This window comes from Micropterus dolomieu, linkage group LG22 (genome assembly GCF_021292245.1).
Source record: "Micropterus dolomieu isolate WLL.071019.BEF.003 ecotype Adirondacks linkage group LG22, ASM2129224v1, whole genome shotgun sequence".
In the NCBI taxonomy this organism is placed as follows: Eukaryota; Metazoa; Chordata; class Actinopteri; order Centrarchiformes; family Centrarchidae; genus Micropterus; species Micropterus dolomieu.
This window is the reverse complement of record NC_060171.1, coordinates 18,675,980-18,686,364: the sequence shown is the minus strand read 5'-3', so window position 1 is coordinate 18,686,364 and position 10,385 is coordinate 18,675,980. Positions and strand designations below refer to the sequence as shown.

At 41.9% G+C, this 10,385-nt stretch overlaps 1 protein-coding gene across 2 annotated transcripts in view; it reads left to right on the top strand.

The window, feature by feature from the left end:
- The window catches only part of fam107b (family with sequence similarity 107 member B), an 18,286-nt gene extending 7,901 nt beyond the window's left edge, over positions 1–10,385 (top strand). The window contains exons 1-4 of one of the 2 annotated variants that reach the window (XM_046037184.1): positions 5,170–5,334; positions 6,200–6,371; positions 9,037–9,193; positions 9,346–10,385. In XM_046037184.1, coding sequence (XP_045893140.1) covers positions 5,292–5,334; positions 6,200–6,371; positions 9,037–9,193; positions 9,346–9,465 — 492 coding nt within the window. In that variant the 5' untranslated portion in view covers positions 5,170–5,291 and the 3' untranslated portion in view covers positions 9,466–10,385. Of the gene's footprint in view, positions 1–5,169; positions 5,335–6,199; positions 6,372–9,036; positions 9,194–9,345 lie in introns of those variants that run through there. The other variant, XM_046037185.1, reaches the window with a different exon arrangement.

The following is a 10,385-nucleotide window of genomic DNA, read 5'->3' as shown; positions in this document are numbered from 1 at the left end:
TTGACTTTAACATTCTATTGATCACTTTTAAAGCTCTTCATGGCCTCTCGCCTTGTTATATTTCTGAACTTTTAGTCCCATACACACCAGCACGTACCTTGAGATCCTCGGGCAGAGGTCTGTTGTCTGTTCCAGAGTCTCCACTGAAAACTAAAGGGGACAGAGCGTTTGCTGTCAGGGCCCCGAGGCTCTGGAACAGCCTGCCCGAGGAAATCAGGTCGGCTGAGTCAGTGAACTCTTTTAAGTCCCTTCTTAAAACATACTTTTATAGGAGAGCCTTTCCCGATCTTATTTGACTTTATTTTATCCCTTTTATTTTATTGTATTTTACTAATTTTATATTAATTTTTCATGCTCTTATATTGTTTTTTTTTTTGTATTATTCTTTACACTTGTTAAAGCACTTTGTAACTTGTTTTTGAAAAGTGCTCTACAAATAAGGATTATTATTATCTTATTGGCTGCCTCTTTCTTTTGCATGCCAGTTTTGCTTGAGGGGAGCTTGAGTGCCATTTCTACTTGCACGATTACACATACGGTATGAAAATATACTGTGGGTATGTGGGCTGTTTTTAAAGTTGAGACTGACTTTGAATGTTGGTAGGTACGAGTAACAGGAAATTGAGTGTTTCTCTTGTTTGACTCTGTACTCTGGAAATATGTGCACATGTACGTCACTGCGCTGCCCAGCATGATTTATGTGTCGTCATGGGGGAGGCTTGCGAATGAGCACGTACGTACAAGCCTGTCCGGGAAATGAGCTCATCGTCACTAGTATGCTGCTCCTTCACTTTCTCTGTCACTTTCTCTCCTTCACACACAGCCCTGCTCTCCCTCCCCCATCTCTCCACAGATGCTATTTAAAAGCTCATCTATCTGTGTGTTTTAATTAGGGCCTCCCCTATTTATGGCTGAATGGCCGCTTCATTAACAGAAAGTCGCACACTCTGATATGTCCGGCTTGTAACACACAGCAAGAGAGAAAGTGTGTGTGTGTGTGTGTGTGTGTGTGAGAGAGAAAGAATGGGGTGTGGGGGTTGCTTTAGGGGTATTGATGACGCAATTTCCCCTGAGAGGTGGACCTCCCATCTGTGAGTGGAATAGACAGGATCTGGCCTAAAAGATAAATGGAGATTGAACAAGAGAAACTATAGGGGACAAGAGGGAAATATCTGCACAAGAGAGCGGGTGGTACATTTTTCTTCAGTATTTCATGAAATTAAATGGTGTCTTTTATGTATGCATCTATAATTAGAATATGGGCAATTCATACCTTTTTTTTTTTTTTTCTTGAGCTTCTTTTGATTTGTTAATTTGCTGATATCAAGGGTATTTACAAAGGTCAAAATCAAGGGTTGCTCTCTTAGGTTACATGAGTATAGTTTAGTACTTATGGATTTGCTCTTTAAGCTTCTTATTAACCAAAAAAAACGCTAATAAGTAAAAAAGAAAATAAATAAAATGAATTGACTTTGGCTCTGCTCTTTCAAAAGTAAAGTCTCTTTTTCATGTTAGATGTGTCCATGATCAGCATAAATCAAACCAGATGCTAAAATGCTGACCAATTCCTTTTTTAGTAAACCTGACCCCTGCCTACCTTTATGCAGGATAGTCTACTGTAGATAACAATTCCTGGCTAGCTGGTTGCTGGAGTGGGCGCGGTCTGCCATGTGTTCATAACCAATGACTGTTGACGGGCCAACCCCGCCCTGTGCAGAGCTCTGGATGGTCTGCTCTGTCTGTGCCTGTATCCTGGAGGAGGACAGGGGGGTCAGATGGTGAAGCAGGCCACCAGCTGCTCTCCTTGCCTTCATTTTGTCTTTTGAGGCTGCAGCAGGATGAAGGCCACTGTTTCATCATGAGAGTCAAACCATGTCATTTTTATGTTTGTTTGTTTTACTTAGTCTGTCCATCTTGGCACTGATCCCAACAAAGGTTCTTCTTTCTTCTCTTCCATTTCAGTTACAATCCACTTTCTGTAGTTGTTTGTCTTTCCTGTAGTTCACAGTATTGTTTGTCTGCTTCCTAGCAGTGAGGCGAAAGAGAAGCACTGATAATGGCCAATTTAGGTTCTCTTCCCCATTCCTCATCATTAGCCTCTCTGCCCATCTGTGCTGTCCTTTATTTGGTTAGACGAGAAAGAATGCTTTTCATGCACCGATTTTTTATTTTATTTTTATAAATGGAAATATACACATTTACTTGTGTACAAGCTAAGTGTGGAGGGTGAACAATACAATACAATAACTGATTTTTGTTTTGTCGCTGAAAACGAGCTGTGAACTCACCTTTTAAGTTGATCAGACACAAAGCAACAGTAGGGTTCATTTGGAGTTATGTTTCTGGCCACCTGGGGAATGTAAGTTGAATATTGATTCTCTTTTAGCTCAGTTGTTGGTCTCCAAAATGTCTGAGAAAAATATCTGGCTCTTTAGCTGCTAAATGCTCCACTATATTTAGCAGCTCTTTGCTAAATTTGTCAGCGTGCTGTTTGGTGCTGGGTGCTGATTTTTTGCTGAAAATGTCTGTCTGCTACAAAAACACAGCTATGTGCAGTGACTGGGAACCTAAACAGTAACGTTGTAGGCTGGAAAACAGTGAGTTGCAAGAAGCTATAAAGCTCCATCAAGCTGAGGTGAACTGCAAAGTTGCGTGATAATTCTTTGTGGGTTCATCACTATGACGGGCAGCTTTCACAGTACTCAGTCATTTGATCCATTGTTGTTATAAAAATATTGACCATAGCCGCTTTTAAGGCTGTTGTTGTTGATGCCTTTTTTTGGGTGTTGTCTCTTCAGCCCATTTGAAGCCTTCAGGTGTCAGTATAAGTCGGCAGCAGCTCTTTCCTGCTCCTGAGTGCCGTGTCACTAAATCAAGTGTGGTTGATGGCAGGCAACTTCAGAGAAGATGACAGTTGAGGGGGGAATTGAGAAATGAGTCTGTATGATGAATGCAAGTCTTGCATCGTGCGTGTTGGCTTATAGTAGCAGAGCTGGCCACGATGATGCAATCACTTGGCATGGTGCAGGCACTCAGTCCTTCTGAGATAAGTCATTCTATCAGCTCTAATGCAACCTGCCACTGTGGGGTACACTTTCACACAGTCAGTCACAAGTGCAAGCATGCTTATCAAACACATTCATCTAATTTTTGTTTGTTTTTAAACTTAAAAACACTGCCAAACGCACGTTTTATTTTGTCTGTGAGCATGAGTATGTGAGTATGACTGATAGATTACTGAAAACCCTATGCGTATAGTTTCAGCCTCTACATTGATTTAACTTTTTGTGCTACCTTTAAGTCTGTCTTTTGGTATTTTCCCCTAATTTCTAGGATATTCCCCCTGGGCTGATTCAAAAATGTGACATTTCACAGTGATATGAGATCACAGTCATGAGGTCATGAGGGTGACAGGGAGAGAGTGAAGTAAACAGAGGAAAGCTGTCTTTGGCCAACTCCCTTTTCTCCTCTCTTAGACTCTCCTCTGACTCAATATTTTTCCTTTATTTTTCCATTGTTTTCACCAACTTTCTTGTCATTTTATCCCCCTCTGACATTTTGAATCCCCTAAATGCTGTACCCTGTCTCTTCGACATCTTAGAGATTCAGGTTCTTTGGTGTGTGTCTGTGTGTGTCTGTGTGTCTGTTCTGTAAGGGTGTGTTTCCAAAACCAATAAACAAACTGTTTTATGGGATTCCTGGAACAGCAGGAAGTGTTAACCAGACACTGACATGCTCTGAGGGTTGCTTCCATAGTACATGTTGTTAAACAGATGTGTTGCAGATATTAACACACAAAATCCTCTGTTCGTGTTCAAGTGGCTGGTCTGAAACCCACATTTAGTAAGACAGCTGATTAAGGACAGATCTTGAGGCACAACTATGCATTAAATGCAGGTCTTTATCTGATATTAGAACTTGGTAATCTAATGTACTGTTTTTTTTAGGTTTTGGACTTTAACTGAGACTGAAACATGTTATATACATAGCGTTTAAGTGAAACCAAAAGGGACATTTAAGCAGGGCTCCAATTTGAGGTTGCAGGTTGCTTTTGAACTCCCTATGTCACTTCCCCTCTCCCCTGAGGCAAAGAGGAAGTAGGAGCAGATGTGTTAAGCTAACGGACACTTTGACAACACTGCCAGTCTGTAAGTTCCTCTACCCCCTGCTGCCAGCATTAACAGAACCCGCCTTTGATGTACATAGCATGTGTGTGTGCTCACACGCAGCCCCTGATTGCAGCCAAAAGCCGTTTTTGCCCACCTCTGCCATCTCACATGTACAAACACTGTCACCATTTTCTGGCTGTGACACAAAGGTACTGTGGCTGGCATGTTCCTAACAACATTATAGACAAAGAAGTGTGTACATAAAAATTCTTGTTAATCAAACCAGTGAAATCTCTAGTTAATATTTTCTTTTCCAACTTGACCCTAAACGTGTGTTCCTTAAGATGATGATTGTGTATTTGTTGATGTGTTGTATACATAAATTTTAAGATTTGTCTTTGCAGCATGAGTTTAAAAACACAATTTTTAAAAGGTTACTTATCTGAGGTTAGAAGGGAATACCCACCACCATGACTATAGATCACAACAACCAACTGGAAAACTCAGCATTTGTCATCAAACATATTTATTATTCCTTTCTCTTTGTTCTGCCATGTGCAGTCACAAAACCATGTTTATCTTAGGCTTCTTTGTTATGTAACTGACTTGGTTTGGGTTCAGGGGATGCAAGAATATCGACCTCTAGTGGTGTCTTCAACTCATTACGCCAGCCTTCTGCGCGTATGTTTTGATTTTGAGGACACACTCCCCACCCATCCTTGTGTCTAGCACATGCAGTACAATGCATTTTTGGTACAACTGATGAATGTGATCGGCCCGCTCATGTTCAAAGACATCGCACAATGTTTTCAGTCTTTAAAAGACTCACTCACAGGCATTTGAGAATGTGGTTGTTTATAAATCTGAGTCATTCCTCACACTGTGGGAGAAGAAATGCGCGTGACCTGAAGTAAAGTAAAATAGTTACATAAACAAGTATTGTACAAACTGTTCTTCAATTGGAGATGTACATTGGAGGGAGGGAGAGAGGGAGAGAGAGAGGGAGGGAGGGAGGGAGGGAGGCTATAAAACAGACTTTGAACTCCAACCAGCTCAGTCGCAGACAGCTGGGCAAGAACAAAGCAACTCTCCTGTGCAAGGCTCTGCAACATACTGATAAACAGGACAGCAAGTTTTAATAGCTTTTCCTGGAAAATACATTCCTTAATCAAAATAGCAGAGATGACGACAATGTTCAGATACCCCGTCTTTCCTCATCTGCAGGGTGAGTTAAGCCAAGACTGAATAATTTTCCATTTTTAAACAGTTGATAAAAGTGAAGTACTTAGCTGTTGTAGTCTTAGCCTACATGTGGTAAAGATGTTTTAAAGGGGAATAAGTGCTGGTAAGATAATACATTTTATCTGTCGATGTGTTCATTTAAAAATGTATTATTTTAAATGGAGCATGTGAGCCATCAGTCTGAGGAAAGTTTCATTGAGCAGAGCAGACTGGGGAACAGTGGCACTTAGCTGCCATTAAAAGTTTCTTACTGTAGTGTTATTGCTCCCTGTGATTAAGATGAGGCATTGGTCAAACTTGCTGTATCCCAGTTATTTTTCAGCTTTATGATGGCCTGACAGGTTAGCCCTTTGGTCAGGGAATGGTCGATTTCCATAAATGAGTAAAAAATACAGTATATTCAATACTTATGAAGTAATAACATCTTTGTTTTTTTACAAATTTTGTAAAATGGCCACATTTGCAGGTCATGAATAGGAATTACTTAGATTTTTGAAGTCCTAGAAAACAGTGGATTAAACCTATGAGTTACTAATGTACTAGCAACCTCTGAAATATGTGCCTTAAAGATATTGAAACTACTGATTCACCTCTTCATTCGTTTGCATATGGCTTCTGACGGTGGTATGAAATGTTCCTCTTCACTCAGTGTAGAACAGCAGTTATATAATTCCAACACTGAGTCCCTCCATCGCTATAGACCATTCAAAGCAGTGTAATTTCAGAGAAAAAATGTTTGCCTTTGCAACACAGATTTGAAGATTTCTCTCATCGCTGCACTGCTGCACCCACACACGCGTCGTAGTGATGGTTAATTGAAGGGCCTTTTCATTTGTTTCTGTCTTTAGATCCGTGTGACCCTGGTCTGTCGCTGTCACAGGGGAGGAGTGTCATGGCGGAGCCCGACTATCTGGAGGGAGACTGTGATGAGCTCATCAAACCCAAAAAGCTGATGAACCCGGTTAAGACCTCCCGTAACCACCAGGACCTGCACCGTGAGCTGCTCATGAACCAGAAGAGGTCAGGGGACAGACACCTGCAATATCTTTCTCCCTTTGTCTCATCTTGATGTCTTTCTTATGTGTTTCCTAGTAAACACACATGGTAATTCCCAGCTATACTTTTAAGGAAGAAATTATTTTACAAACCTATGATTGGGACAATAATAAAGCAGGTAGTGATATTTCTTCACGTGCAGTTTATCAGCAGGAATCATTTATTCGTTTATGGGGTGTTAAAACTGTGTTGCTATTCAACAAATTTCCGGATCATCATCATCTCCTTGTTTGTTTATGGCAACATTATCAAGTTTGCCACTATACGGAAGAGGTTAGAAAGGGAAAAAATCCAGACTAATTTAGTTAAACATTTTAGTAATGGAGGATGAGTTAATACAGTAACCCTGATACATTCATGTAATTGGTTTGATGATATCCATGCAGGCCGTACTGACGCTGCAGTGTGTCGCCAGTGTTGACTTCGCCGGTCCCTCCGACCTCCAGCAGCAGTGTTATGTAAACCTCAGGATATACAAATTCAATAGGAGCTATTATATAAAACCTGAGGGGCATTAGTGTGTCAAAAATTGGTTATGTAAAGGTCATACCTAAATACTGCACAGGATAAACCTGGTGTGGCTGCTAATACTAGATCCATACAAGGAATTCCATGTAGTCTATGTGAGCATCCTTGCATCAGGGTTAATGCACATGCATAATGGGGCCTATGATCACTCTTTTGGCACTAAATGTTTGTATTTTCTCTCACCAAACAGTGGACACTTTGTGCGTGTGCTATAAATAGCAATGTAAACACACATGCTGTTGACAGCTGTTACATCACCGCAGTGATGCTCCGTCTTAAACAGGTCAAAGAGTGAGATGCTTTTGTAGTGATGGAGGCAGGGCATTAATAAATGATGGGAAAGAGGCCAGGATGGAGAGGATACGGAGGTTGTGGAAGAATTTAATAAAATAAATCATTTTTGCATTCCAAATGCTGCAGTTTTATTTTTTGCAGTATTGTTTCTAGTCGTCTAGATGGAGAATGTCCTGGTGGGGGGGGGGGCTTGTTTTGATTGGTCTCTCTATTGTGTAGTGAAAGTGTAGAAAGCTTGCCTGCGTAGTGGATTAGTCATGCTGATGAGAGTGGGGTGGGGGCTGTGGGGGTGTATGCCTTGATGGGTGGCTGCATAAAGAGGAAAAAAACGTGTTATGTAATCAAGATTACAAAACAGTCTCTAGCTGTGGGCCTTTCTCTGCTTTGCTACCTTCGCTGTGTTGACCTTTACCACACACACACACACACACACACACACACACACACACACACACACACACACAGGAATTTCAGAAATGACTGAAAAGACTTGTGAAGCATTTGAGCATATGGAGGTATTGATGTGTGGGATTTTGAACACACATTCTTCCTAGTCTGCTAGAGAATGTGCACTCATGCGAGGGGTTGTGGGTAGGAGGGTCAGTGATGAACGTTGCCCAGTGAAAGGAGAGCAGAGTATGCATCTTTATAGCACATCTTATTGCATTCAGTGACCTAGACCCCACTCCCTTTCTGCACGGGGTGCTCGAAAACAACTGACCTGTTACCCTCTGCTGTGCATCAGCCTGCTGCTAAGTGCTTTCATAAGACCCTCACTGTCATAAAGTAGCGCCTTGTTGTAAATTAACTCCCACTCCTTGGGACATTGTTGGCTCGGTAATGTAATGTTTAGGATTCAGAAGGCACTTAATTAAGGCATTGTTGTTGCTAAACTGCAGGCCACATAGGCACACTGTTTTTTCTTTGAAGAACCAACGCATCCTGTGCAGTCAGGCTTTTATGACGCAAGGAAAATCAGTCATCATGAGGACAGGAAAGTACTCTGAATAATATGGTTTTAACATTGAATTCCTGAAGGGCATGGAGATTGGATTTTTGTCCTCTGCCCTGTTACTGCTTTTTTTTCTTGTGTGCCTCCCTAGTCCTTTTTGCTGTTTATTGGCTTTTACCTTTCGTAGCTCACTTCAACCAGTCTCTGTTCCCCTCTGTCTTAAGTACCCCTACTCCCAAACCACATCCTCAGCCCCCACCCTTCTCTCTTGTAATTTGGAGGAGTTTGGATGCGTTACATAACATTTGGTATTTTTGCTCTTTTTTGTGGGACACACTCACACTTTAGTAAGATAATGCTGTCTTCATTTTGAATCTTGCTGCACAAACCCAGGCAGTTGTGTAACAGTCCCTCTGGTTTCCCAGTGACTTATCAGTCACCCAAGACAGCTTCCATGTGAGGAGTATGGGTGAGATATGGGTTGTTATATTGGGATTGTTTTTGGTACTTACAAAAGAAAGAAAAGGAAAGAAGGCCTGTGGTTTCCAACCCTTTTTTCCAAAATCAGCTCCAATGCTGGCAACTGTCGTATACGAAGATTTGTAAATATGGAACAATCTGGGATTGGCTCAAAATCCAAACCTCCCTGAAACAAGACTTGACATGTTTAATCCAGAACCTAATACAGATATGCGTGTCAAACTAAAATGAGGTCACAGTCATCATCTGTTATGCGTGAATATGAAACTAATCTCCCCCTGAGTGGGGCTCTGCAGTGTCATTGGCGTGCTGTTGGAAGTTGTTCATTAAGCTTTATTTTATTAACATGCTGTCCTACTGATTGCTTTTGCACAGGGGTCTGGCTCCTCAGAACAAACCGGAGCTTCAGAAGGTTCTGGAGAAGAGAAAGAGGGAGCAAGTTCTCAAGGCTCAGAAAGAGGAGCAGGAGGCCCACAAGAAGAGGAGCGACCTAGAGATAGAGCTCATGAAACGACAACAGAAACTAGAGCAGGTAAATGACTGTTGTTACTGTGTCTGACCACAAGAGAAAATAAAGATTAGTTTGTTTCAAGCTGAAACACAATGCAGTTCATAGAAGCTGCGATGAACAGAGTATCACCTCTGTAATTTGTTGAAACTGAATGAGTGTCTGTGTTCTTGCAGCTGGAGCTGGAGCAACAGAAAATCGATGAGGAGCAGGAGAACACCCCTGAGTTTGTGAAGATGAAGGGTAACCTGCGCAGAACCAAGCAGGAGACCGACGCGGAGGAACGAACCACCTAAAAACCAGCAGGGGTGTCTGGGTCTGGCTGACTGTGCGCGTGTTTGTGGGCACTGAGACGTCAGGAGTGTGTGTGCAAAAGAGAGAGCGTGTTTTCTGCGGCACACGGTGGTGACCTGACCGTGGTCCGAGATGAACTTCCTGGCTTTCCCAACCTAGCTGTTCCTTCCCGCAGTGAGGAGAGAGACTTTACAGACTAAAGACCCCCCTCTGTCTGCCTGCCACGGACCGCCAGTACTCACCTCTGCTCCTCACACCCATCCAGCAGCACACACCAACCCCCCTGCAGGAGGGACCTAACAAGGACATTTTACATGTTACATGCCTTTCAACGAGGGCGAACAAGCTTCCAGTGAGCTCTGATGGAGAACCAAACACACACACACACACACACACACACACACACACACACACACACACACACACACACACACACACACACACACAGGAGTCGTCATCTTCTCTATTTTCACTCCTCTCTCCACAGCAAGCTGTCAATTCTCTTTACTGTTATCAATGTTGTTATTGTTGTTGGGTTGTTGTTTGTTTTGTTCTCATCTTCAGAATCAAATAAGGAAAAGTGGACACTGGATGGACTCTTGAAGCTGTGTAATGTAAAAGCCAAACAAATGTGCTTTTGTTATTTATGTTTGTAGCTTTTAGCCCAGGTATAGGGGAGGACACTTTTAGTCGTTCTGTATTTAGTTTGTTTTACAGCATAGTTTATGAAGCCAGAGCAGGACAAAGGGAGTGTACAGTTGTGTGAAACACTCCAATTTACTTTATTACAATTTCTTTTAAATTCTAAACATGCCATTTCCTCAGCTAATGCAATTTTGAGCAATAGTGGAACTCCCCGGCATGAGAGTGGCCTGTTGTTTTGTATGAATAAAAGTGTTACTTAATAAATAATTTAAGTTTT